At 37.3% G+C, this 24,609-nt stretch overlaps 1 protein-coding gene across 3 annotated transcripts in view; it reads right to left on the bottom strand.

Moving 5' to 3' along the window:
* The window catches only part of LOC114418870 (DNA-directed RNA polymerase III subunit 2-like), a 45,381-nt gene that overhangs the window by 6,168 nt on the left and 14,604 nt on the right, over positions 1 to 24,609 (bottom strand). For 2 of the 3 annotated variants that reach the window (XM_028384409.1, XM_028384410.1), the window contains exons 14-34: positions 19,748 to 19,846; positions 18,891 to 18,950; positions 18,703 to 18,795; positions 18,038 to 18,145; positions 17,765 to 17,875; positions 17,412 to 17,528; positions 15,168 to 15,284; positions 14,985 to 15,065; positions 14,602 to 14,706; positions 14,447 to 14,527; positions 14,219 to 14,350; positions 14,075 to 14,119; positions 12,267 to 12,344; positions 12,060 to 12,199; positions 11,865 to 11,955; positions 10,298 to 10,425; positions 10,070 to 10,199; positions 9,856 to 9,986; positions 8,987 to 9,112; positions 8,851 to 8,906; positions 3,667 to 3,737 (exon numbers count right to left, since the gene is read on the bottom strand). In XM_028384409.1, coding sequence (XP_028240210.1) covers positions 3,667 to 3,737; positions 8,851 to 8,906; positions 8,987 to 9,112; positions 9,856 to 9,986; positions 10,070 to 10,199; positions 10,298 to 10,425; positions 11,865 to 11,955; positions 12,060 to 12,199; positions 12,267 to 12,344; positions 14,075 to 14,119; positions 14,219 to 14,350; positions 14,447 to 14,527; positions 14,602 to 14,706; positions 14,985 to 15,065; positions 15,168 to 15,284; positions 17,412 to 17,528; positions 17,765 to 17,875; positions 18,038 to 18,145; positions 18,703 to 18,795; positions 18,891 to 18,950; positions 19,748 to 19,846 — 2,100 coding nt within the window. Of the gene's footprint in view, positions 1 to 3,666; positions 3,738 to 8,850; positions 8,907 to 8,986; positions 9,113 to 9,236; positions 9,292 to 9,855; positions 9,987 to 10,069; positions 10,200 to 10,297; positions 10,426 to 11,864; positions 11,956 to 12,059; positions 12,200 to 12,266; positions 12,345 to 14,074; positions 14,120 to 14,218; positions 14,351 to 14,446; positions 14,528 to 14,601; positions 14,707 to 14,984; positions 15,066 to 15,167; positions 15,285 to 17,411; positions 17,529 to 17,764; positions 17,876 to 18,037; positions 18,146 to 18,702; positions 18,796 to 18,890; positions 18,951 to 19,747; positions 19,847 to 24,609 lie in introns of those variants that run through there. The other variant, XM_028384411.1, reaches the window with a different exon arrangement.

The raw sequence follows: 24,609 nt of genomic DNA on the forward strand, positions 1-24,609 counted from the left end.
AGACACATCCAAATGTTTTAAGAAAATGATAATTAGGATCCTTATTAAACAAGGTAACAAAAGGAATAACAAACTTGAGGGAAGTGGTGGGAAGCCTGTTAATTAGATAGACAGTTGTAGTAAAGGCATATCCCAAAACTGCATGGGTAAATATGCATGATGCAACAATGTAAGACCTAAATCAACTATATGTCTGTGTTTTCTTTCAACCACACCATTTTGGTGACGAGTGTGGAGACAGATTAGTCTATGAAAGATGCCAAAGGAAGCTAGAGAAAGGTTTGTATTCACCTCCCCAATCAGACTGAATACTCTTAATTTTGGTGTTAAGCTGCAGTTCAACCATAGATTTGAAAGCTTGGAAAACAGAAATGGTTTCAACCTTGGACTTTATAGGAAATATCCAGGTGTACCTAGAGAAAGCATCAATAAAGGAGACATAATATTTATAACCAGCATGAGGTAACATGAGAAGGTCCCCACAAATTTGTGAAAATAAGCTCTAAAGGAGAGTAAACAGAAGCAGAGCTATGAGAAGGTAATCTATGAGATTTGCATACAGCAAGAGGAACAAAATCCAGTGGAATTTTTATTCAATGGAGAAATATTACAAAGAGTCAGAATAATTTTCATTACATGATCATTAGGATACCCTAACCTAGCATGCCAAAGATTAGCAACACTGAACAAGAAACAACAGAGTTAGACACTATAGTAGAGCTATTATTATTAACAGCAGTAGCTGAACTAGGGAAGTCAGCATTTGAAACAGGAGTAGATGTAGACATCAGCAAGGAAGGACTGTCTTGAAGCTTGAGATTATGAAAGGAGTAAAGTCCATCAGCACCAACAACTCCTTTAAGAAGGATCTTATTGGTCTCCTGAGATTTCACAAGACTCAAATGAGGATGAAATTCAAAGAAAACAGAGTTATTTTTGACAAATTTACTTACACTTAAACAAATTTTTCGAAATTGAAGGAACATGTAATAATTTGTGAAGTTTAAAAGTTATGTCATCATTAGGGGACACAAATGACGAACCAGTATTAGAAATATTTAAACCTTCACCATTGCCTATGAATATCTGATCTGGTCCATCAAAGTGAGTAAATATTTTAATATTCTATGAGTCACCAGTCACATGAAAATTGGCTCCAGAATCTGGAATCCAGGTGGTACCAGCTTGACCATTCCATGAAAGGATGAATTAGTGAGCATTGCATTGGGTTGGTTGTGACCTGGAACAGGAGTCTTGGAATTCGGATTGACCCAGGTGCTAGAGGTTCTGGCTGAACCAATGGAGTAGGGGATGGGTTGAAGTGTGGTAGGATTAAATAAGGTTAAAGAATAATGGGGCTGAAAGTTCACATCAGACCTAAAATGGCAAACATTGGCAGTGTGCCCAAATTTAAGACAAATTTGACATTAGAAGTTTGAAAATTGTCCACCGTCGTGTCCTCTGCCGGAGCCACCACCACTGTGTCTCATAAAGTTTGAGAGAGAAAAGAAGAAAGCTGGAAGATATTATTGTTCATTTAGAATTGAAAGGTTAGTTACAAACTGATTCTGTTTCTCTATTTATAGAGAGAACAAATATGATTACACATAACCTAACTAAGGAAGTTAACTAACCCAAGTTAGTTACTGCTCTAACAGAAATAACAGCTTATAACAAACTAAGAAATAACAAACCACAGCTGTCCTAACTGAATCATAACTGTTCTAACAGTTGTCCTAACTGAATCACAAAGTAAAACTTACTTAATACACTAACAGCGTCCAGCACCTCGGTCAGAAAAGGCACCGCGACCATACAAACCTCAAGAACCACCAGAATCACCAGTTTTATAAGCATTTGGATGCGAATAGCCTTGAGTGTAGTTTAACGAAGCAGAACTTATCACCTGTGCATCTCTGTTGTAGCGAGTAAGTCAAGTTTCATGGCCATAGAGCAAAGCTTCAATCTCTGCGATGGATGGAGTGAGCTTTTTACTTTCGATAACAGAGATCACCGGCGCGTTATCAGACAGTAGTCCTTCGAGGATTGCATCAACATATTCCTCGTGACGAATAGGAACGCCGACGCCGATAGCAAAGCTGTCGCACATGGGATTTCGTATGAAGGCTAAAGTACTCGTGAATTTTAACCCAAACTTGATAGGAATGATTGGAGCCAAAAACGCGCGATAATACCGATTTTGAAATAGTAGATTGCAGCCAAATAAGGAGTGTTTGGTCTTGAACCTCCCAAGCTTCATAGTTAGGGTTTACGCAATCAGCAATTCGATCGTCCTCTATGAGATAACGATGAGGAACAACTGGATTGACGACGAAACATTGCAACCTGTGTGATTTGATAACTGGTTCAACGTGTTGACACCAGTGAAGATAATTTGAGTCATCAAGTTTTTCGGCAATGGAGTTGGGAAACGATTGAGAAACTGAGTTCGAAGGAGCGGAAGCCATGAATGCAGTAATCTGGACCTTGCAAAGGAACCACGATTACGAAAAAATGGCTCTAGATACCATGTTGAGTAAACTGAGAGAGAAAGGAAGAGAAAAAATGAAGAAATGTGAAACTGATTTTTATTGATCTGAAAAGTTAGTTAGAGTTAGTTACTACAGAGGTATATATAGACCTTTTAACTGCTGAACTAACAATAACAGATTCTAACTAACACTAACAGAATCGAACTCCCTGATCCTAGTGAAGTGTAGTTAGTGAAAGCTAACAACCCTTACAATCACTTTACTGCTAACACTAGATGGGTGTTGTTAGCAAAAGCTAACAGCCTTTACAATCATTTTGCAAAACTTTTCCGCAGTTATACATTTACATACTCCAATATATGTAAATATGGTACTGTTATAATGGAATAAACATCATTTTTACTCAACACGGTATCAGAGTGATATCATCCTTCATCTGAGGGTTACAATTTTATGTTCCTAAAAATATGGAACAATATGTTTTTGTCTCTAGTTTGCTCTATGACACTTATGTGTCCCATGGACTTTTGGTTATGCCCTTTGTTTTTGGCTTTGCTTTGTTATTGTTTGGCTGTTGTACTTGGTTTGTTGCTCCCCTCTTCTTGTTTGGCAGCTGCACTTGGTTTGTTGTGCCCTTCTTGTTTGGTTGAAATTCATGTAAGTCCCATTAGTTTGGACATGGGACCCACCAAATGGGGAAGGATACACATATATTTAGAGGATTTGTTGGAACGATACAAATAGTGTATTGCTAGCATTTTTCTTGGTATAATTAGGGAAATATATGTCCATTTATGAAATTAGGGAAATTAAGCTCTTTCCATTATTACTATAAGGTAGATTGATTCTAAATCCTTAAATTTATGAGAGAAATTGTCTCAGCCTTGTATATAGATAGGGTGCGGTTATCACGAAATTAGCATCATTTTTTTCATTTCAACAGATAGTGAAAAAAGTAGAAATAACTTCATGCTTTAATGAAACAAGCCGGTAAGTTCATCGTTTCCTAAATGGTCAAAGGAGAACTACATAGTAATATAGAGAAATAAACTAGACACATATCTTGAGTATTTATGGGATTCCCACCACCCTCATCTGCAAACTGGAACATGGTATATTGGTATTTTGTGGTTGGTACTTAAGAAAAAAAAATTTCTGAAAGGAGTTCACTAACCATATGTTTTAATTTCTGGTAGTAAATTGGACCCATGAAAATATATGCTTGCAGAGGGCATCCTGTAATACCTGAAAAGGAAAAGGCGAATTAGCACACCTCTTAGATTGATAAATAGAAAAAGGTAAATAAGATTGCTTGTATATAACTTAAGTATCTATTTGTCAATGCAAAACAAGAGAACTGAAACAAGCAATAGGTGACAGATCTAGCAGTAAAGAGGTATCCTTGAGAACAATGGCATTTCCCTCCAGGAATACACACCAAATAACCACATAAAGTATGTACTAGAATAAAGACCTCCCGTCCTTATTCTTGTCAAAATCTATAAAACATTGTCAATTTACTTATCATAAGTAACTGTGAAGTATATTGCTCTAAGAAATAAATTGTTCATATTTTATGTGCAATTTCAAACTCTCACCACAAGCAATGCCAAAAGTCCAATTCATAATTGTTAGATTATATGTAATTTTTATATTATTGTATATTGTGTCTTCTATACCTGATGTAGTCATCTTTCATAGAGAGATAGCTTGTATTTTAACTCTTATACTTCAGCTCTGTGTGAGACACTCGAGTATTATTATCAAATATTAGTCTCAACTTGGTATCAGAGCGGGTTGGTCCTGCTCTGGCTGTGTCCGCTGCTATCCGGCGACCGTCGTCGTCGTCGTTGTCACCGCCGCTGTCCACCACCTCCAGCTGCCATCATATTTTCCAGTGATCACTGGATTTGGTGCCCCTCACCAAGCGCAACCCAACTCAGAAGGTTTTGAGGTCCGAAACTTCACCGCGCGCTCTCAAGTGCTACCTTTATCTGTGTCTCCGCCACACGTGTGCTGTACATGCGCCGATCTCTGGTCACTGGAACTCAGGCACAATGCCATGGTTAGGTTCGTCAGCCTCTTCCAGTCCTGGTTCAGTCATTAGTTCATCGTTTTCAAGTCCTCTTGTTGGTGTTTGGATATGTTAGGCAACACGCTTGTCCTCTTTCGTCCTGGTTCAGTCATCATCTTGTCCTCCTGCTGCTGTTTGGATAGATCATTTGTACACAATGAGTAGAGGAGACCATACTGAATGCACATTTTGCAAGAGAACAGGGCATACCTGGAAAACATGCTTCAATTTATTTGGTTTCCCTAACAAGACAGCATCCAAATTCAAGAGAGTTGAACCTAAATTCTCTGATGAAGAGTATAAGGAATATCTAAGGTTAAAAGCCAGTAGACAAGCTCAACCTCATTTAACCGCTAGTAGTCCAATTGCATGCATTTCTCAATCTATGGACATTCAAGGTCCATGGGTGATTGACTCATGTGCTTCTGATCATATTTCTAGTAATGCACATCTTTATTTACCGCCATGTCTTCCCAAAAGTTTGCTCATCCTATAACCTTAGCAAATGGATCCAAGGTGGCTTCTAAAGGAGTTGGTCACATCTCTATCTCCTTCCTTCATATTAAAATCTGTCCTTTTTGTTCCTAATTGACCTTTTAATTTCTCTAGGTCAATTAACCAAGTCTCTAAATTGTTTTGTAACATTCTGTGATGATTCCTTTATCATTTTTTTTTTGTAACATGGCACGAGTCGTACAATTGGAGTAAGATGTGAGTCAAGAGGACTCTACTATCTGGAAGCAAGTTCTTCTATGTCCCGTGTTGCTGCTCCATCTCCTAAACTTCTTCATGATCGCTTAGGTCGTCTGAATTTGTCAAAGTTAAAGCAAACGGTTCTTAGTCTTAGTAATTACAAGTGTTAGAGTGTGAACCATGTCAATTAGGTAAACATACTAGGTCTTCCTTTCCAAAACAAACTGAACCAAGATGTAACATCCATTTTTCTATCATTCATTCAGACATTTGGGATCCTAGTCGTATTACATCTTTTGGGTTTAGATATTTCGTTACATTCATCGATGAATACTCTCGTTGTACTTGGATATATTTGATGACAGATTGATCTGAACTTTTGCCTAATTTTATATCTTTCTTCAATGAAATCAAGAATCGGTTTGACAAAGTCATTCAAATTCTTTGAAGTGACAATGCTAAAGAATATTTTTCTTTGTCAAAGTTAAAGCAAACGGTTCTTAGTCTTAGTAATTACAAGTGTTAGAGTGTGAACCATGTCAATTAGGTAAACATACTAGGTCTTCCTTTCCAAAACAAACTGAACCAAGATGTAACATCCATTTTTCTATCATTCATTCAGACATTTGGGATCCTAGTCGTATTACATCTTTTGGGTTTAGATATTTCGTTACATTCATCGATGAATACTCTCGTTGTACTTGGATATATTTGATGACAGATTGATCTGAACTTTTGCCTAATTTTATATCTTTCTTCAATGAAATCAAGAATCGGTTTGACAAAGTCATTCAAATTCTTTGAAGTGACAATGCTAAAGAATATTTTTCTTCTACTCTTTCTTCCTTTTTATCCTCACAGGACATCTTACATCAATCCACTTGTCCTCATAAACCACAACAAATGAAATATTAGAAAGGAAGAATAGACATTTGGTTGAGACAGCACACACCTTATTGTTTAATGTGAATGTCCCTATTCACCATTGGGGTGATGTTATTCTCACTGCTTGTTTTCTAATAAATAGAATGCCCTCTTCAACACTTGATAATAAAATTCCTATTTCCATTATCTATCCAAGTGAAGTCTTATATCATGTTCCTCCTCGTATCTTTGGTTGCACTTGTTTTGTCCATTATGTTTCCACGGGTCTTGACAAGCACTCTACAAGGGCAATCAAATGTGTTTTTCTTAGGTACTCTTGTGTCTTCAGAAATGGTATCGGCGTTATTCTCTAGAAACTAGGAGGTACTATATGTTTGTTGATGTTACCTTCTTTGAAGAAACTCCTTTCTTCTCATCTTCCCAGCAAGATATCAACTCAACACAACAGGTCCTACCTATCTCAACTTTCAGCCCAATGATATCCCCTGTCTATGAGAACTCCAACCAAGAGGAAAATCAGTCTCACCCTCCAACCAATAGTCCAGTCATGTTATCTTCACCACCTCCTATGATATCCCAACACAAGACACAAGGAACTAGTCCAACATTACAAGAGTCTTCGGGTTTATGTCCTTCTCCATTGGCCTCCCTTATGACGGATCCGTCGTGTTCATCATCAGCTCCTCATGATGATGACTCACGCTGGCCCATTGTTCTTAGGAAAGGTATTCAATCTACTTGAAATCCTCATCCTATTTATCAGTTATCATTGTTTAGCTTCTTCACATTTCTCTTTTGTTTCCTCTTTATCTTCTCTTGCTATTCCCAAAAATGTTCATGAAGCACTTGATCATCCTAGATAACGACATGCCATGATTGTTGAACTTGAGCACAATGGTACTTAGGAGTTAGTTCCTCTTCTTCCTCTTAGGAAGAAGGTGGTTGGTTGTAGATGAGTATATGCCATTAAAGTTGTCCCTAATGGTGAAGTTGATTGTCTTAAGGCCTGATTAGTGGCTAAAGGTTACACCCAAATATATGGTCTTGACTATGGTGATACTTTTTCTCCGGTGGCCGAAATCACTACTATTTGGCTCTTCTTTGCCATGGCTGTTATTGGTCATTGCCTCATTGGTCCCTACATCAGGTAGATATTAAAAATGCATTCCTTCAAGGTGAGCTAGATGAGGAGATTTACATGGAGCAACCTCCTGGGTTTGTTGCTCAGGGAGAATCTAGTTTGGTTTGTAAGTTATGTCAGTCCCTTTATTGGCTCAAACAATCTCCACGACCCTGGTTTGGTAAATTCAGTCATGTTCAGAGTTTTGGGCTGAAACGAAGTGAGGCAGATCATTCAGTTTTTTATTGCCATACACCTTTTGGGAAATGTGCCTATCTTGCTGTCTATGTGGATGACATAGTTATCATAGGAAATGATAGTGCTAAGTTTTCTCAACCGAAAGAGTTCTTGTCCAGGCATTTTCAGACCAAAGACCTTGGGAGTCTTAAATACTTCCTTGGCGATTGATGTAGCACAATCTAATGAAGGCATTGTAGTCTCCCAAAGAAAGTATGCTCTTGATATTTTAGAAAAAACAGGCATGACTACTTGTAGACCCGTTGATAGTCCTATGGATCCGAATCAAAAGTTAATGGCAAACCAAGGTGAGCCATACTCAGATCCAGAAAGGTATAGAAAACTGGTTGGAAAGCTTACTTATCTTACAATTACAAGACCTAACATCTCTTTTGTTGTTGGTGTGGTTAGTCAATTCATGCAGGCTCCTCTTGTTGATCACTAGAAGGCTGTGATTTCCATTCTCGGGTACATTAAAAAGGCTCTAGGACAAGGATTGTTATATGAGGACAAAGGAAATACCCAAATCTCTAGGTATTGTGATGTTGATTGGGCTGGATGCCCCATAGACAGAAGGTCCACTACTGGATGTCGTGTATCCATTGGAGGCAATATTATCTCTTGGAAGAGCAAGAAACAAAACACTATTGCTCGGTCTAATGCAGAAGCATAATATAGAGCTATGGCCACAACCATTTGTGAGTTAGTTTGGACCAAACAACCTCTTCAAGAGTTGAAGTTTTGCGAAGTTAAACAAATGAAGTTGTGTTGTCACAACTAGGCAGCTCTTCACATTGCTTCCAATCCAGTATTTCATGAAAAAATCAAACATATAGAGATTGACTGCCACTTTGTTAGGGAAAAACTGTTGCCCAATGAGATTAGTACTGAATTTGTCAGCTCCAATGATCAGCTTGCAGATATTTTGACCAAATCTTTGAGAGGACCTCGGATCCAGTTCATATGCTCCAAGCTTGGAGCATACAAATGCTCCAGCTAGAGGGGGAATGTTAGATTATATGTAGTTTTTTATATTATTGTATATTGTGTCTTCTATACCTACTATAGTCATCTGTCATAGAGAAACAGCTTGTATTTTAACTCTTAATATCTAAATATACTTCAAATGCATGTGAGTGTGTGAGACACTCAAGTATTATTATCAAATATTAGTCTCAACTATAATCATTGTACATTCAACTTCTTATATAAAATATACCTTGACGGGCCTAACCAAACATTTGGCCATATATTACATACAATTCCCAATAGTAACATGAACTTCTCGATTTCAAAGAATTTTACAAAGTCTCCACAACCTAAAATGATAACTAAAAGAAAATAAAAACCTGAATAAATGAAATCTTTCCCACTGTAGTTGAAGCCTTTACTCACAAGAGTTTCACTGCAAGAGCATGAAAACTATTTAAATACAAATATGGATAAATCATGGAATGAATGTCATACAAAAGACAATCAAGATACCTTATGGTTTCAACCTTGTCAGCATGACCACTTCTCTCCCCAAAAGCACTGCCATAATGAAACCTACCACATGAAACCCCTGCTTTCCCTCCAAGAAGCTCTATCATCTTTCCAACAGTCATTCGACTGATACCATTAACAAAAATATGTTCCCATATAGAAACTTGTTATATTATATATTTATTCATTTAAAAATAAAATTGCTTGTAGGCAATAGGCATATGAAAGAAATCATAGCTTTAGTTGACTAATAGTCTGACCTGTTCTATAGGCTATCAAATCTAGACAAGTATTCCGACAACAGCCTTGCATTCCATAAAGGTCACAATTTTATTTATATGATGGAAGATAACAATAATTTTTAAGTCCAGAATTCAGATCTGATTGGTTATTCACAGCAATTTGAGTTTATTATTTTCTTATAAGAAATTTGTGGCCTCAAAATATATTAACTGTTGTGTTGCATAATTAGCTGACAATTTGTTTCCTTTTATTTTGCACAGATTTGTTTCCCTAATTCCTTGCAATTGGTACAGTTATGACTGTACACATTTTATTTGCCAGCAACTGTTGCACCATTGACTTATTATAAATAATATTCACTTTCCAATTTTCCAATTCTTCCACAAATGCAAACTTTTCCTATCTATCCAGCTATGGAGTAGCTTTAGAACTTTGGGTTAGAATCATGTCATTGAGGGAACAGAGAAGAATCCAAAATTATCACAAATAAATTGTTTTTGTTATTTAACTAAAGTTATCATAAATAAATTGTTTTAGTTATTTAACTAAAGTAAAGAGGTTCCCTGGATAGATAGGTTCCCCACCTATATCATGAGGACATATGACACGTAAATGAGTTATATTACCTTGGGAAACCATGAGGATTCATAATCAGATCAGGACAAATGCCTTTCTCAGAAAATGGAAAGTCTTCTTGCGGGACAATAGTTCCACAAACACCTTTTTGCCCATGCCTGCTGCTAAACTTATCACCAAGCTTATGCAACAAATTCAGACTAGAAATTAATACACTGCTTCAAACCAATAGCACTAACTCATAATAAACCAAAAAGACTTTACCTCAGGCCTACGAGTGTGACGAATTAGAAATTTGATACACATGTTATTATCCTTATCAGAGCATAGAACCACCCTATCAACTACTTCTCCTCCATTACCCTTGAATGATTGTGCATTGGACCGATATGCACTGTTTAAAAGAAAAACATTAGAAAAAATGTGAACCAGCATATATTCAACAATAACCTTCCTACATTTGAACCAAAATTTTAAAAAAAAAATACAAACCTATCGGGCAAATTTGCTGCAGATCCTGTTTTTGGAGTACGTGTATCAATCGGTGATTGTTTATTGATATAGATGTCATATGGCCTAAGAATTTCCCCTGGAGCAGCAATACCATCATCATCAAGTATCTACAGGAAGCAAGAAAACATCCAATGGCATAAGAAACAATTTTATTTCCCCTAGAGCAACAATACCGTCATCTCAAATATGGTAAATCTGTATTTTAGGGATTAATTGTAGAAATTTATCCCGCTAATTATAGCCTTGCAGATTTCTCTCTAGTATTGGGATAGAATTTAATTTTCTTTCCTTTTTTTAAGGATCCTAATTAATGTACCCAATTGATTCATGGAATGAAATCACCTTTTTCCCAAATATTTCACAGATCATGTATAAAAAAATTTACATAATTGAGACATCTGTAGATATGCAATTCAATAGTTCAATAGGAGCTATTTACTTATGTTTTAAACAGCATATTGTATGTTAAAGTAAAGTGATGTAATAAGACATCGATCTTTAAATTGTATGCAATTTTGTAAACTTGACATACTTTATAAAACTTTAAATTTAACAATTAAATTTATAAAATTTACTTTTAGAAGGACAGTTACCCCTTGTTTGGTTGTGAGGAAAGTAAGGGAGAGATGGAAGTGAATAGGTGAGAAAAGAAAAGAAGATAAATAGGTGAGAAATAGGGTGGAAATAGAGGTTGTTTGGTTGAAGAGTAATAGACTGTAATAGAAGGAAAATATTTGAATTAAAGATGTTTGTGTTGGGAAAGCCACCTTAATTGTGGACACCCCTTAGCCCGTCTTAGTTGTGGCCTCTTTGGGGGTTGCCTGAAGTGCAACCTTGAGGGCAGTGGTTTAGTGGTTTAGTCCCACATCAACTAGTGAGATGGCCAAAATAGTGTATATAAGTGGAGAGAGCAATCCCCACCTTACAAGTTGTAGGGGATTGAGTTAGGCCCATAACCCACATCCTAAGAATTTGTTAGGTAAAAATTGGAAAAGAGAGAGAAATTAATATTGAGTAAAAATACATTTTATTATTATTATTATTATTATTTTTTATTTTCATAGATTCTTATTATTTATTTTATTGTTATTATTATTATTATTATAAAAGAAACTGGAGGGGATAATAGAAAAACTTCACCGGGACCCACTGCTTTTGTATATAATCTTTAGCTTTTCTAATAATGTTGAATAAGGAACGAACAATTTGTTAATCGACACAGCTGGACACATTTCCGTGCAATTCTTCTCTTCTATGCGCAGAAATATTTTTTGGTGGGATCCACTGCTTTTTAAAAAAAGAAAAAATCACTCCACTTCTATTCTACCAAACAACTCAATTTTCTCACTGTCACTCTCTCTTCCTTCCTCTCCCCCTCCATTTCTACTATACCAAACACACCATTAGTAAAGTGTCACTTTACAGAGTTCAATACCTAATGTCACTTTAACCAACAGGTTATAAGATAAAGTAAACCTAAATCTTAAGCAAATAACTATAGTAAAATGAATTAATAATTAATTTCTATGAACTATGAAGACATTACCTGCATACGTCCTGCAGTGTCAGCAGTTCTATTAGGCCTAAGTATTCGGTCTGACGTGTCATTCGAGTGCTTCTGAATGATGGCATTATACCTATACAGCAGGGAAGATCAAGACCAGAAATGCTACCTTAAAAAGCTTAGACAATAAAATATGCAGCAACCAAAAGCATAAAATCACCAAATAAAATTGCATACTTTTTCATAACTATACAACGACCAAACCCACGATCAAGAGATGCCTTGTTCATGACAATGGCATCTTCTATATCATAACCACTATAGCTCATTACAGCTACCGTGGCATTTTGACCGGCTCCAAGCTTATCATATCCAACCTAAAATGAAATAGATTAACCAAAGCCCTTCAATCATCAAGAAATTAAACAACAAAATTATACTAACCAGCTCAATTGTCTTTGTTGTAAGCAAAGGTCGTTGAGGATAAACTAGTAGGTAAAGCAAGCTGTCCATCCGGCGCAGCTACAACAAGACCAAATAAGTTCATCAATTATGTACTCAGTATGAAATTTTCTTTACCCTGCTCTACTAAAAAGGTTGAGTGAAGCAATATAGTTACTCAACAAACGATATGCAAACAGAAGAAACAGTACCAAGCCACAGAAACAAAACATTTGAAACTAGACTTATTTTCGGCAGAGAAAAGGTGCTATAAAAGTCTCTAAATCAGCCATGTCCATGCTATGGACCAATGGGCTAACATCTTCACAAAAGCTCTATCTTCACTACAATTTGGAGAACTTCATGAGAAACTCTTTTTTTTAGTTCTCTTTGATCAACACCTCCAGAGTTTGAGGGGGTATATTAGAGTAATCCCTGGATCACTGCAGCTCTCTACTATTGATATTGGTCTGGGAGTTACTATACTGTTATGAAGTTAGTTTGCCTACAGTTCTTACAGTTGGGTACCATTAGCTTATGTCAATTGTACAGTGGTGTACAGCTGTTATTATTTTAGGAAAGTAATTATGTTTCTTTGAGTGTATAATTTAGTGCCTCTGAACAGTTTCAAATTATCAAATAATAGAAAAGGGCTACTCAATGTACAAGGCTCCCATCAAGAGGAGTCAGGGAAGGGTAGATGTACACAGCCTTACCTTTATCACAAGACAGCAACTTTACTGTTGCGAAAAGGCTCGCCCTTTTAAAACTATAAAAAATATCTAAGACTTCATTTCTACAATTTTCTCAAGTACTCAGATCCTGTAGTTACCTCAGGCACCAACATGAGGACATGCAGTATTTGTAAGCCTGGAACAAATAGTTTTTTATATGGATTATATAGAAAAGTAAGATAAAATCCATTTCTGGAATTTTAATTTGATAGCTTCAGCTTTTGGATATATAGTTACATGATAACAATCAAGTTCAGAATCCAAAAGTAACTCAATCATAATTCTTACTGTATATCCTTCCTAAAAGAGCCTGTGATTAAAACTTATAGAGATCTGAAATAGTCACTCTTCAACAAACATAAAATACAAGGGAAAATATATGATTTATACACATGTGATATATAGGCATATATTAAAGGCAATATTCTCCATGTCTTCGATTGTTAGAATGTGAGTTTAGACCTAACTCAACCCCAAAAGCTAGCTTAAGGGGTGAGGGTTGCCCCTCACTTATATACTCTAACTTGACTTTATCTTTAGCCGATGTGGGACTTGGGTTTTTCCCAATACACCCCCTCACGCCCAACACTTCTTGGGTTTGGTACGTGGATAACATGGTGGGTGACCCTTTGAACGATTCTTGGATATGCTTTGATACCATCTTATATTCTTAGAATGTGAGTTTAGGGTTAACTCAACCCCAAAAGCTAGCTCAAGGGGTGAGGGTTGTCCCTCACTTATATAATTTAACTTGACTTTATCTTTAGCCGATGTGGGACTTGGGTTTTTCCTAATACATCCCCTCACACCCAACACTTTTGGGCTTGGTGTGTAGATAACATGGTGGGTGGCCCTTTGAATGATTATTGGATATGCTCTAATATCATCTTAGATTCTTAGAATGTGAATTTAGGTCTAACTCCATGCATGCATTACGGTGAAATTAGTGAAAATTGATCCATTCAAAACAAAAATTTATACTTGGTGATTTTAAAAAATGGGAATATAATTTCATGGAGTCTAAAACATCATGCAATTGTTGAACTCAAGTCATATAACCAAGAAAACTTTACTTACCTGGTTAAATGCTATATTTCCCATAGCTTGCTTACCCATTGCACACTACAGTGAGCAAAACAATAGTAATTTCAGGTTGGAAGAGGAACTCACTTTATTCATAGAAGTGTCATATCTCAGGTAGTTATACATAGAGGGGGGAACCTGATACGTGTTTCTAGGTGACTGATTATGATGAGGATATGGAATTAACCCTGCAATAACTCCCAAGATGGTAAAAGGCTCAATCTCAATATGAGTAGTTTCTGATGTGGCATCTCCTTCATATAAAGCAATCTATAGAGAAAAAAGGCAACTAAGATTATCAGTTGTCACAAATAAGATAAGATTTCATAGATGAAAGAAGCTAAATGTAATTAGATCAGAACAAACCAAAGCGTTGTTTTCTTCATTAACATCAAGATACTCAAGCAAGCCATCTCGTAAAAAATCATCAAACGTGCGTACTCCATCCTGAAAAGGTATAAAATTGAATTTTCACAAGCTACTTTCTTTGTTTCCAGGATGAAAGTATATGATACACTTACCATTAACTCTTTCATATGATGCTGTTTGATTCTTGATATTCCCTTGTCAGCAATGACCAGGGGACGGCAAACTCTACCACCATCAGAAGCTAAGTAGACACAATGCTGTAGACATGTTTTTTTTCCATTAAGACCAGCATCCATTCACACATTTGCAACATTCAAATAGTAGTTGAAGTACAATAACTAAATGGAAATAATAAATATTATGATTTAGAGCAAACAAATACCTCCTAAAAAAGTAAAAGAATACACTAGAACCAAATAGTATTCTCTTGAACTAAACAAAAACTTATCAACCACAAACAAAATAATTGAAGCATAAAACAGGAAAATAACAGAAACAAAGGGGGTGGGGAAAAAACATGAACAGAATTATTTACCTGCTTTTCATTGACATAGACAGACACAAACTCACCAATTTTACCAGCTCTCCGCAACTTTCTAATTGCAGTAGCAAAACGCTTGAATAAAAAACAATGTTAAGGTTAACAATAAATAAGAAAACAATCATGAATGCATATTTTTTTTACAAATTATACATTTGATGAAAGAGAGACAAATACCAGTGGCCTCCTATGCTTGCCAAGGATTAAACCATTAAAAATGACAAGAAAGGAATCTGGTGTATGAAGCTCCTCTGCAGAGAGATCTTTCATGTCTTCAACGCCCAAAGACTCGCACTGTCACAGAAACAGAAACAGTGAAACACTATAAAATGCTATACATCTACAGCAAATAATGAACTATATGGAAATCTCCTGTATTTTACATCTATATCAAACAATACACATTGAAATAGCAACAATGACTATTTCAACCATTTTTTATAAGAAAAAATTTTCCAGATAAAAGGGAGAAAAAAAAAATTGGAAAGGACAAGGTATTTCCCAAACCAAGGGGAGGTGTGGGATACTGAATCTTCAGCTTAAGCCCAATAATTGAGCTGAATAGGATAAGGATATGTTAAGAGAATTATAATAAAGGGCTTTAGAAGTTAGTTGTATGTACATTTATAATTTTTTTTTTCACAATCTTTTCTTTATCAAAAATTGAGTGTGATCTTTTCATTCTAAATGACAGCATTACTGGAATATTATTAATATTTTTTTTGGAAAATAGATTTTGAAAAACTTATATGGGCTTGGCCCACATGCCTTTATGTACATAACCTAGTAATATAAATATGAGAGTCACTACACATTGGAGTGGAGTGGATCCCATTATAGTTTATTGACACACCTCTTTATCTTTTTCTCTCTCTACTCTACATGGTATCAAGAGCCAGGTAGGGTTTGGTGCCATCTTCAGCAGCCTTTCTCCACAACCCTAAAAAACTGCCAAAGGAGGCCAACCAAGACTGTAGAGGGGGGGAAACTGTTTTTGGCAGCCAAAACATGATGAATGCTGTGGAAGAGGGAGATCATATGTTTTTTTTTTTTTTTGGGGGGGGGGGGGGCACAACCCTGAACGCTCATGTTTGGCAGGTGGGTTTCATTCTGGGGACTAAGTAGGTCAATTTCAAGTTCTTAACAAAGCCTAGTGGATTCTGTGGCTGTGGTGGTTTGGTGCCATTCTGAGGTGTTACAATGTGACCTAATGCGTTTTTAGAGTCAAAATTGTTTCTCGCTGATTGGATGGTGGATAATAATGTCTAACAGTAAAGGCAGCTCTAAATGGCATATTACTGTGATCATTACTACTTCCTCCAAACTAACCGATATTAGATGGTGAGAACTATGAAGCGGAAATATCTGGTTGAGGTTAGTCTTGGAGGGATGGGTAAGGAAGATCACTTCACGGAAATATGTTCAGATGAGTTGAATGCAGCAGTGGTATGGAATATGGAGGACAAATGGATCCTAACCTTACTCGTCAATTCTATGTGAGCGGTGGAAAGGAAGACAATGGTTCAGCATTGATCAGTGGTGGAGGAGGAATTTGATCGGAAGCCATGGAAGCTTGGGTCTAGGGATCGAACAGGGCTCTTGATACCATAAGAGAAAAACTAAAGAGAATGAAGAAAACTAAAACTGTTATGAAATCTGTTATTGTATTAATGAATCAGTCAGTTACAACAGAATTACACAATGGTTTAAATAGAGCATTCTAACTGCAGAAGCAGTTAGATAAACTAACTAACTCTTATGCTGAGTCAGCAATGACTCAGCTGTATCTACTATATACTATTAAAGCAGAACAAGCCATTTATAGCTGATTTGTTTGTACAGTAAAGAACCAACTACCTACTGAGAGCTGATTACAGAGTACAGCTGTCAAACTAACTGGATTTAAAAAACACATTACAACAACTACACGGACTACTGGAGTAAAACAATACTCTAAAATAATATCCAATCCTCCCTTCTTATGTTAGCTTTTAATTTAAAGAATAGGGACTCCAACTAGGCTACAGCTTACCAATGAACTATCTAAACTATTTTTGCTAAGAACATAATGAATGGTGATAAGCTGGCTATGGAATAGGGATCAATAACTGTCATATTTGCATACAAACATTTTACACTAATAATTAGGCAAAAACAAATGATTGTTCTTTGTCAGCCTTCTCCTAACAACTTATATTTTTAGTTCCAATTAAATTAGTTATCGATTTAGTATCAAAGCCCTTATGACCAACTGCTCAAGAGATCAATGATCTATGTGTGGTCATAATTAAATTGAATTTTAGCCTCAACAGAAATTTTGAAGATGCCATAAATCCCACTACCTGTATAAATAGTTTACAATAGTCACAATGATAAGTAGTAAAGGAAAATTTCATCAACCTACAATATCATAAAACATACCAGAGAAATCAAGGGCTTCTCCTCTTCATCAGTGGTAACATGAGTCATCAAAGCCAAGTTCTTTACTAGTCCACAAGACTCACCTTCAGGGGTATCACAAGGACAAAGCATGCCCCACTATCAAATGGAAGAGATCAGAAAAGAAGGTATGAGTTCATAAGGAGATAAAATTTTACAAGTTCCAGTAAAAAGAGTACAAGAAAAACTAAGTAAAATAAGAATACAACAACAAGAGTCTTTTCCCACCAAGCAAGGTCAGTTACAAGGATAAAAAAATCCCAGCATTTCTATCCAAAACTCATAAAACATGAGAATGATCCATCAAAATAGCTACAAAGTGAACTGCATCTCACCTGGCTAGGCTGCAAAGCTCTAGGTCCACTTACTTTCCTGGACTTCTCAAACTGTGGTGAAACTCTTGTCATGTGACCCAAAGCACCAATAAATGATAACCTTTGTAACACCTGTAAAAAGAGAAACTTCATCAGAGGATATATGTCGTATGTGTTAGATAATTCCAGGCCCCGTACATGGGTCCCTAGGTACCTGAGCAAGAGCAGGTGACTTTGTCATAGTAAGTATCAAGAGAAAGGAAGGAGATATTTGAAAGGGAAACAAAATACAACCTGTGTCATTCCTTTCCTTTCCATTCTGAACCTTTTAATTTCAAAATTACCAGTGGAGAGAGTCCTTTCCAGACCTAGAGTGATGATACTCCGAGTCCGAGTAAGAAGCTATGAACATTCCCAAAGAAAAAAAGTAAATAGAAAATCAGGCATGCTAAGATCAGGTTGAAAGAACAAAGCAATAAACAACAATTGTGAACAAACATGATAAAATGATAAAAGCAGCACAATTTATAGATTTTACATTGATAACACGTTAATAAATAAAGTTTCAGCTACATTTCAACTTTGAGATTCCCCACAAACCATCACTCTGTCAAGATCAGAAACAAGCCAAAAAATCACACTTGTTCTGACGTTAACTGCTTGTCAACTTCATATGTTAAAACAATGAGAAATTGCTCCTTCTTTTGTCTCAAATAACAATATGTATGCACCAAACAGAGATTGTAATAGGTTGACAATCAAAATTATAGCCAAGATTTACTTGGACTAACAAGCCAAAAATTAAGATAAAAATCAGATGGAAAGAAAACTGTATAAAAGCAACTCTTTAATGTGACAAACCAGAGGATTCAGGACAGCTTTAGCAAGATTAAATTTGATTCAGGAATGTTTAATTTCATTCACATGATGCTTGATTCTACATATTAAAGAGTGCTTACAGTACATATGTCAAAATTCTTAGCCTTGTCCGGCTTTTCTAACATTTTGTCTGTCAAGTTCTTAACTTCAGTTGTCATTGACTTAAAGAGATCCTACGCCAGAAAGAAGAATATCAATTAATACAATTAAAAATGTACAAAGGATATCTGCAAAGGCAAGGTGCGTGTCAAATTAAACATGATAGTACCTCAAAAAGCAAAGATATTAACTGGCCAGATAACTCCAACCGCTTGTTTCCCACATAATCCTACAAGTTCAAAGAAGCACTTAGTAGATGATGCTAACACTTCTCCTTCAAGTAAAAATCAAAAGAAAATTAAAAGATTATCAATAACTCTTCTCCTTCATTGTGAATATCGAAAGCTAATAGCAAGCCATATGGTGTAAACACCTATGTTAGAGATATCAAGTTATGTTGTTATGTGTACTGGAATACAGTGCACAACACTGTATCATATACAAGCTAGTTGGTTCTCTTTTACTACCAGTTACAATCAGATAGAGTTAGTTATAGACTTATAGTTAAGATTCTGTTGTAACCTCTTTTGTACAGAGTAATTGTGTTCTCCAGCTCAATATATACCTTGTATTAGTTTCAGTTTCAATCATGAAAAACAATATAGTCTCAGATTTTTAAGAGGGTGTCTTTCTAAGATCAACAGAGCTCCGCTGCATGTTTTTCTTTATCTTAATTATTTGGTTAGTCCTTGAGAATTTCTTATCATCTTGCATTTGTATAGTTTTCTTCTATATTAATAATAAATTCTTTGTTTATCAAAAAAAGAAAGAATGAGAGAAATAGATGCTACCCTGTCATCCATTGCATCTTTATTGAAAATTGGATCCTGCTTATGATCTTTTCAGGGGGTGTCTTTGTTAGATCAACAGAGTTTTGTTGCATGTTTTTCTTTATCTTAGTTTTTTTATTAGTTCTTGAGACTTTCTTATCATCTTGAATTTGTATCTTTTTCTTGTATATATAAATAATAAATTATTTGTTAATAAAAAAAATAAGAAAGAAAGGAAGAGAGAAATAGATAGTACCTTGTCATCCATTGCATCTTTATTTAAAATTGCATCCATTATGCGTCTCATCATAACAGCAACATATATACATTTTGGCCGAAAATTATCTTGATCCACCTATTGATAACAGAAGAAGCAACTCAGAGCAAACCAAACACAACTAAGGCAAATTACATGTATACTGATGTTGGAAAAGATTCAGAATAATGCCCGTTGAATAGAAGTAGAGTAGTTTCAATGTGCATTGAGGAAATAGAGTTGACCTTAATTATTCATATTGTAAATTAAATTAAAAATTTATTAGACCTCAGTGTTTATAAATATGACATTCCGCAGAGTCATCAATTAGCTCAAGCATATTCACAATCATTTCTGCGTCATATTTCTTTTGTACTTTCTCTTAAGTTGGTATAAAATTGGGTTCAGCCCACTCTAAGTCACAGACTCACAGTTGCTAGTTAGTTTTTCAGGCCACCATCTGGCTTCCATCAGTCGGCTTTCTGGCCACTGTCCATCACCGATCTGAGTTTTTAAGTTTGACAAACTCCATTTTTGGTGTCACTCATTATCGGTCATCCCCTGAAATCACACTACCTATCTCTCATTCACACACCGCCAATAGTTTCTGCCTTTAGCCGAGCGTGTAAGTCATACATCACTTTGAAACAAAAGACATGGGTCGATCAAGATTTGAGATACTTTCTTGGGATTGTTGCTGGATCAAAATCTGGTATCATCATGTCTCAAAAGAAAGTATCTTCTTGATATTCTTAAAGAAACTAGCATGCAACATTGTAAACCAGTAGGATAGTCCCTAGGACCCAAATGTAAAGTTTTTTTCCAAATCAAGGAGAACTTGTCTCAAACCCAAGCAAATATTGAAGGTTGGTAGAAAAGAAAAGCTGAATTATGTAACTGTTACCAGACCAAATATTTCTTTTGCTATAAGTGTGATGAGAAAATTTCTTAATTCTCCTCATTGATCACTGCAATGTTGTCATAATTTTGAGATTTATTAAAGGACTAGGAGCACTTGGAAAAGAATTAGTGTATGAAAATAGAGAGGCAAAGGGCACAAAAATATTGTTGCCTACATCAATGCAGAAAGGGTTGGATCTCCTTGTGAAAGGAGATCTGCCTCCAGATATTGCTTTTTATTTGGTGGCAATCTTATCTCATGGAAGAGCAAGAAACAAAATGTGGTTGCAAGGTCAAATGCTTAAGCAGAGTATCAAGAAACTGCTCTAACTACTTGTGAACTAATTTGGTTGAAACAAATTATCAAAGAGTTTAAGTTTTGTGACATTGGAACTATGACACTAAGCTATGATAATCAGGCAACTCTTCATATTTCTTCCAACCCAGTCTTCAATGAGCGAACCAAAAATAGAGAAATTGATTGTCATTTTATTCACGAGAAGATTGCTTGTGGAGAAATTTGTACCTCCTTTATAAAATCAAATGATCAATTGGCAGATTTGTTCACCAAAGTTCTCCAAGGACCAAGGATATCTTGTATCAACAACAAGCTGGAAGACTACGGTAATCTTCTCATGATGAGAGAGAGAGGGAGACACAGTTCTAGTGAGAGGGAGACGAAGAGAGGAAGAAAGGGGGAGAGGGAGAGAGAGGCGGATAGGAAGGGGAGAGAAGGAGGACGCGCGAAAGATTACCAACTCCATAAACAGAGTCATGTGGAGTATAGTAGATTTGATACTAGTATCGGAGATAGAGGTGGATACCACGCCACTGGTCGAGACTATAGTCACGCTGATGAAGGAAACTGGACTAAGGTGGTCACAAGGAGGGAAAAAAGGAAACTGAAGAGGATATCTGGAGATGGGAGACAATCACTGAAGCATGCGACACGGGGCAAGACTACACAGAACCATATCAACTGGAGGAACAAGGAGGACATAACATCCTACTACTTCACTCATTTCCCAGATGAAGCTAATGAAGAGATGCTTTGGAAAACGTTCAAACAATGGGGTGAAGTGCGAGAGGTGTACATTGCTAAATGCTGCAACAGGGAAGGTAGAAGATACGGCTTTGTGAGGTTCAAAGGAGTCACAGACGCTAAAAGATTGGAGGTGAAGTTGGATAGCATTTTCATCAAAGGTCATAAGTTGTTCGTCAACTTACCTAGGTTCGCAAGGTCATCTCGGACCTCAACTTTACAACAAAAAGCCATTGACGTTTGAGAGTCCGGTAAGGCATCAAGCAGACCTCGAAAAGATCCTAGCAGACCAGCATTGAGGTCCTACGCGGAAGTGGTGATCAAGGGTGACCTCCAAGGGGACAAGATGACAGGCGAGGTCCTAACACCTACCATCCCAATAACAACACAAGATGGTAGCAGGCACTGGTGCGACGGAGCTTGGGTTGGGAAGCTTAAAAAAGCTATGGCGGTGGAGAGAATGGAGGATCGAATAGCTTGGGAGTTAGGGTACAACGTATGCACCAAATTTTTAGGAGACGATATTTTTTTTTTTGGAAGGCAGAAAATATATAATATTATTAATATGAAACATTAGTACCAGAAGTACTAAATAACAATACAACAGCAGCTATGCTGCCAGCCTCCCAAAAAACATGGATAAACCCATCACAAAACCCCACCAACAGCTAAAGACCCAAGTTAACCAAAGGCCTCCATAAGGTTGGAAGACCAATGGTTAAAAGGAATATTAAAATCTTTATCCCTAGCTTTGTACCAGGACCAGGCTAAGAATAAGGCATCATCCATCACCTTGGAAGATACAAAAGGAATACCCTGAAAAATCAGTAAGTTCCTATGCTTCCAAATAGCAAAAGTTAGTGCAATCCACCACCCACACCTAGTGTGGTTTCTCCCTACAACAAAACCATCACAAAATAAATAACCTGAAATGACTTGCTGGAGAAATAGGGAAAGCTCCAATAGCCTGAATCCATCTCAAGGTTTCCCACCACAGAGCAATAGTTTGGGTGCAGTGAAAGAAAAGATGGTCTGCCTCCTCCTGCTCCTCATGGCAAAGAGGGCAAATAGATTCCTGCAGACCCACGTTTCTTCTTTGAAGATTAACTCTAGTAGGGAGCCTATCCTTAATAAGCCTCCAAGTGAAAATGGCAGCCTTTGGGGGAATTTTTAAACTCCAAATAATCTGAAAGTTCCTCCCATCTGAGACAGATGTATTCTAATTTGATAGGAGTCTATAAGCTGACCTAGTAGAGTATAATCCAGTAGGTTCAGCTTTGTCGGATGAAAAGGTGCAGGAGATCATCACGATGGAGACCACCACCGGAAATACTCTCTTCTACTCCCTGGAGAAGTGGAGACCGGGATGTCGGACTAAAAATCGAACTGTTTGGCTCCAAGTGTGGGGCTTTCCGATAGAGGCGTGGGAGTTGAAGCACCTTAAGACCGTTGTCTCCATGGTCGGCGACGTCATTGAACCCAATGATGACACTGAAGAGCCGACGTCTTGACAGAGCTCGTCTGTTGATTCGAACTCCCCTCCCGCCGGCGATTCGGAAGGAGGTTAATGTCTGTGTGGATGGCATCATGCATAAGGTGTGGATGGTGGAGGAAGTTGGGGGTGAAGGCGGTTCGAACCCGAGAAGACCCTCGTTGTCCGACGCTTGGTCGGAGGAGGTAACGTCGGAGGAAGGCGAACCGAAGGATGATGCAGATGACGACAGTGACTCGCGCTTCTCCTTTTCGCCGGAGTTGACGTCGGGGAAGCCAATCCCAGGCTCGAACCACTAGTCAGACGACAAAACCAGTGGTCACGGCAGTGTCACCGCACCCCAGCTCACACCGCTGGGTATTAACCACCCTGATTATGCATGCATAGACGGACCAGAGGATATACCCAACAGTCCACAAAGCCCCAAATCAGCAAAGGTTGACCCTATAACCAGAAGGGAAGAAAAGGCAAAGGGAAGTTGTTGCACAAAAGGGGTAGTATTGGTCAACAAGAAAGCTGCTTCTCGGGAGCATGAAGACGATTTTGTAGGAACTAATTTGAATCGCGATGCAAGAGGTTCAGAGGTTCAGGTTACTTATGGGGAAATTTCGGGAGACATAAGGCACACTCAATTTCCTCCAAGTTTGCTTCCCCCGCAGAACCAAAGCTGCATTGGGCCAACCAGCAGCTTGGGCCCATTTCGGGAGCAACTTGAGAGCAAAAAGGCTGGACTTCTACCCATAGTCCATATAGCTAAAGTAAACTCTGATATGCATCCCAAAGTATACGTTAGACAAAAGTTTTCCAAAGTTAAAGCCCAGCTTCTTGAACCTGTTGAAGAGGAGCCACAGTTATCTAAAGGAGATAGTGGAGTGGAAACCATGCTTACAACTCAAGACAAAGGCCCACAACAGAGCAAGTTTGATCCAGGGAGGGGTATATAAAGCAAAACTCAGTGTAATTCAGATGTGTTGGACGAAGCACATCAGCAATGGAATCTCGGGACAACTCTAGGCCTTGAGGCTGCCACAGATCAATTTATCCATGTCCAAAACTTTGTCAACATGGAAGTCCGCAATAGGGAGGAAGCAATGAAGATGGGTAATAGAAAAACTGTTGATGAATATCCTCTCTTATAATATTAGAGGGATGGGTAGAGGTATCAAATGGGCCTCTATTAGGAACCTAGTGGGTAGGTTTAAGGTTGATCTTCTCTGCCTGCAAGAGACAAAGAGGGAGCTATTCGATAGGGCATCTTGCCAAGCTTTGTGGGGTGATTCTGACCTTGCCTGGGAGTGCCAGCCTGCTGTGAATGCTACTGGGGGACTGCTATGTGTTTGGAATAATTGTAATTTTCAGGTTGACCTTAGAGTTTCTGAAAAGGGTTTCATTATGCTGGGAGGGGTTTGGCTTCCTAATATGCAAAGG

This window comes from Glycine soja, chromosome 7 (genome assembly GCF_004193775.1).
Source record: "Glycine soja cultivar W05 chromosome 7, ASM419377v2, whole genome shotgun sequence".
In the NCBI taxonomy this organism is placed as follows: Eukaryota; Viridiplantae; Streptophyta; class Magnoliopsida; order Fabales; family Fabaceae; genus Glycine; species Glycine soja.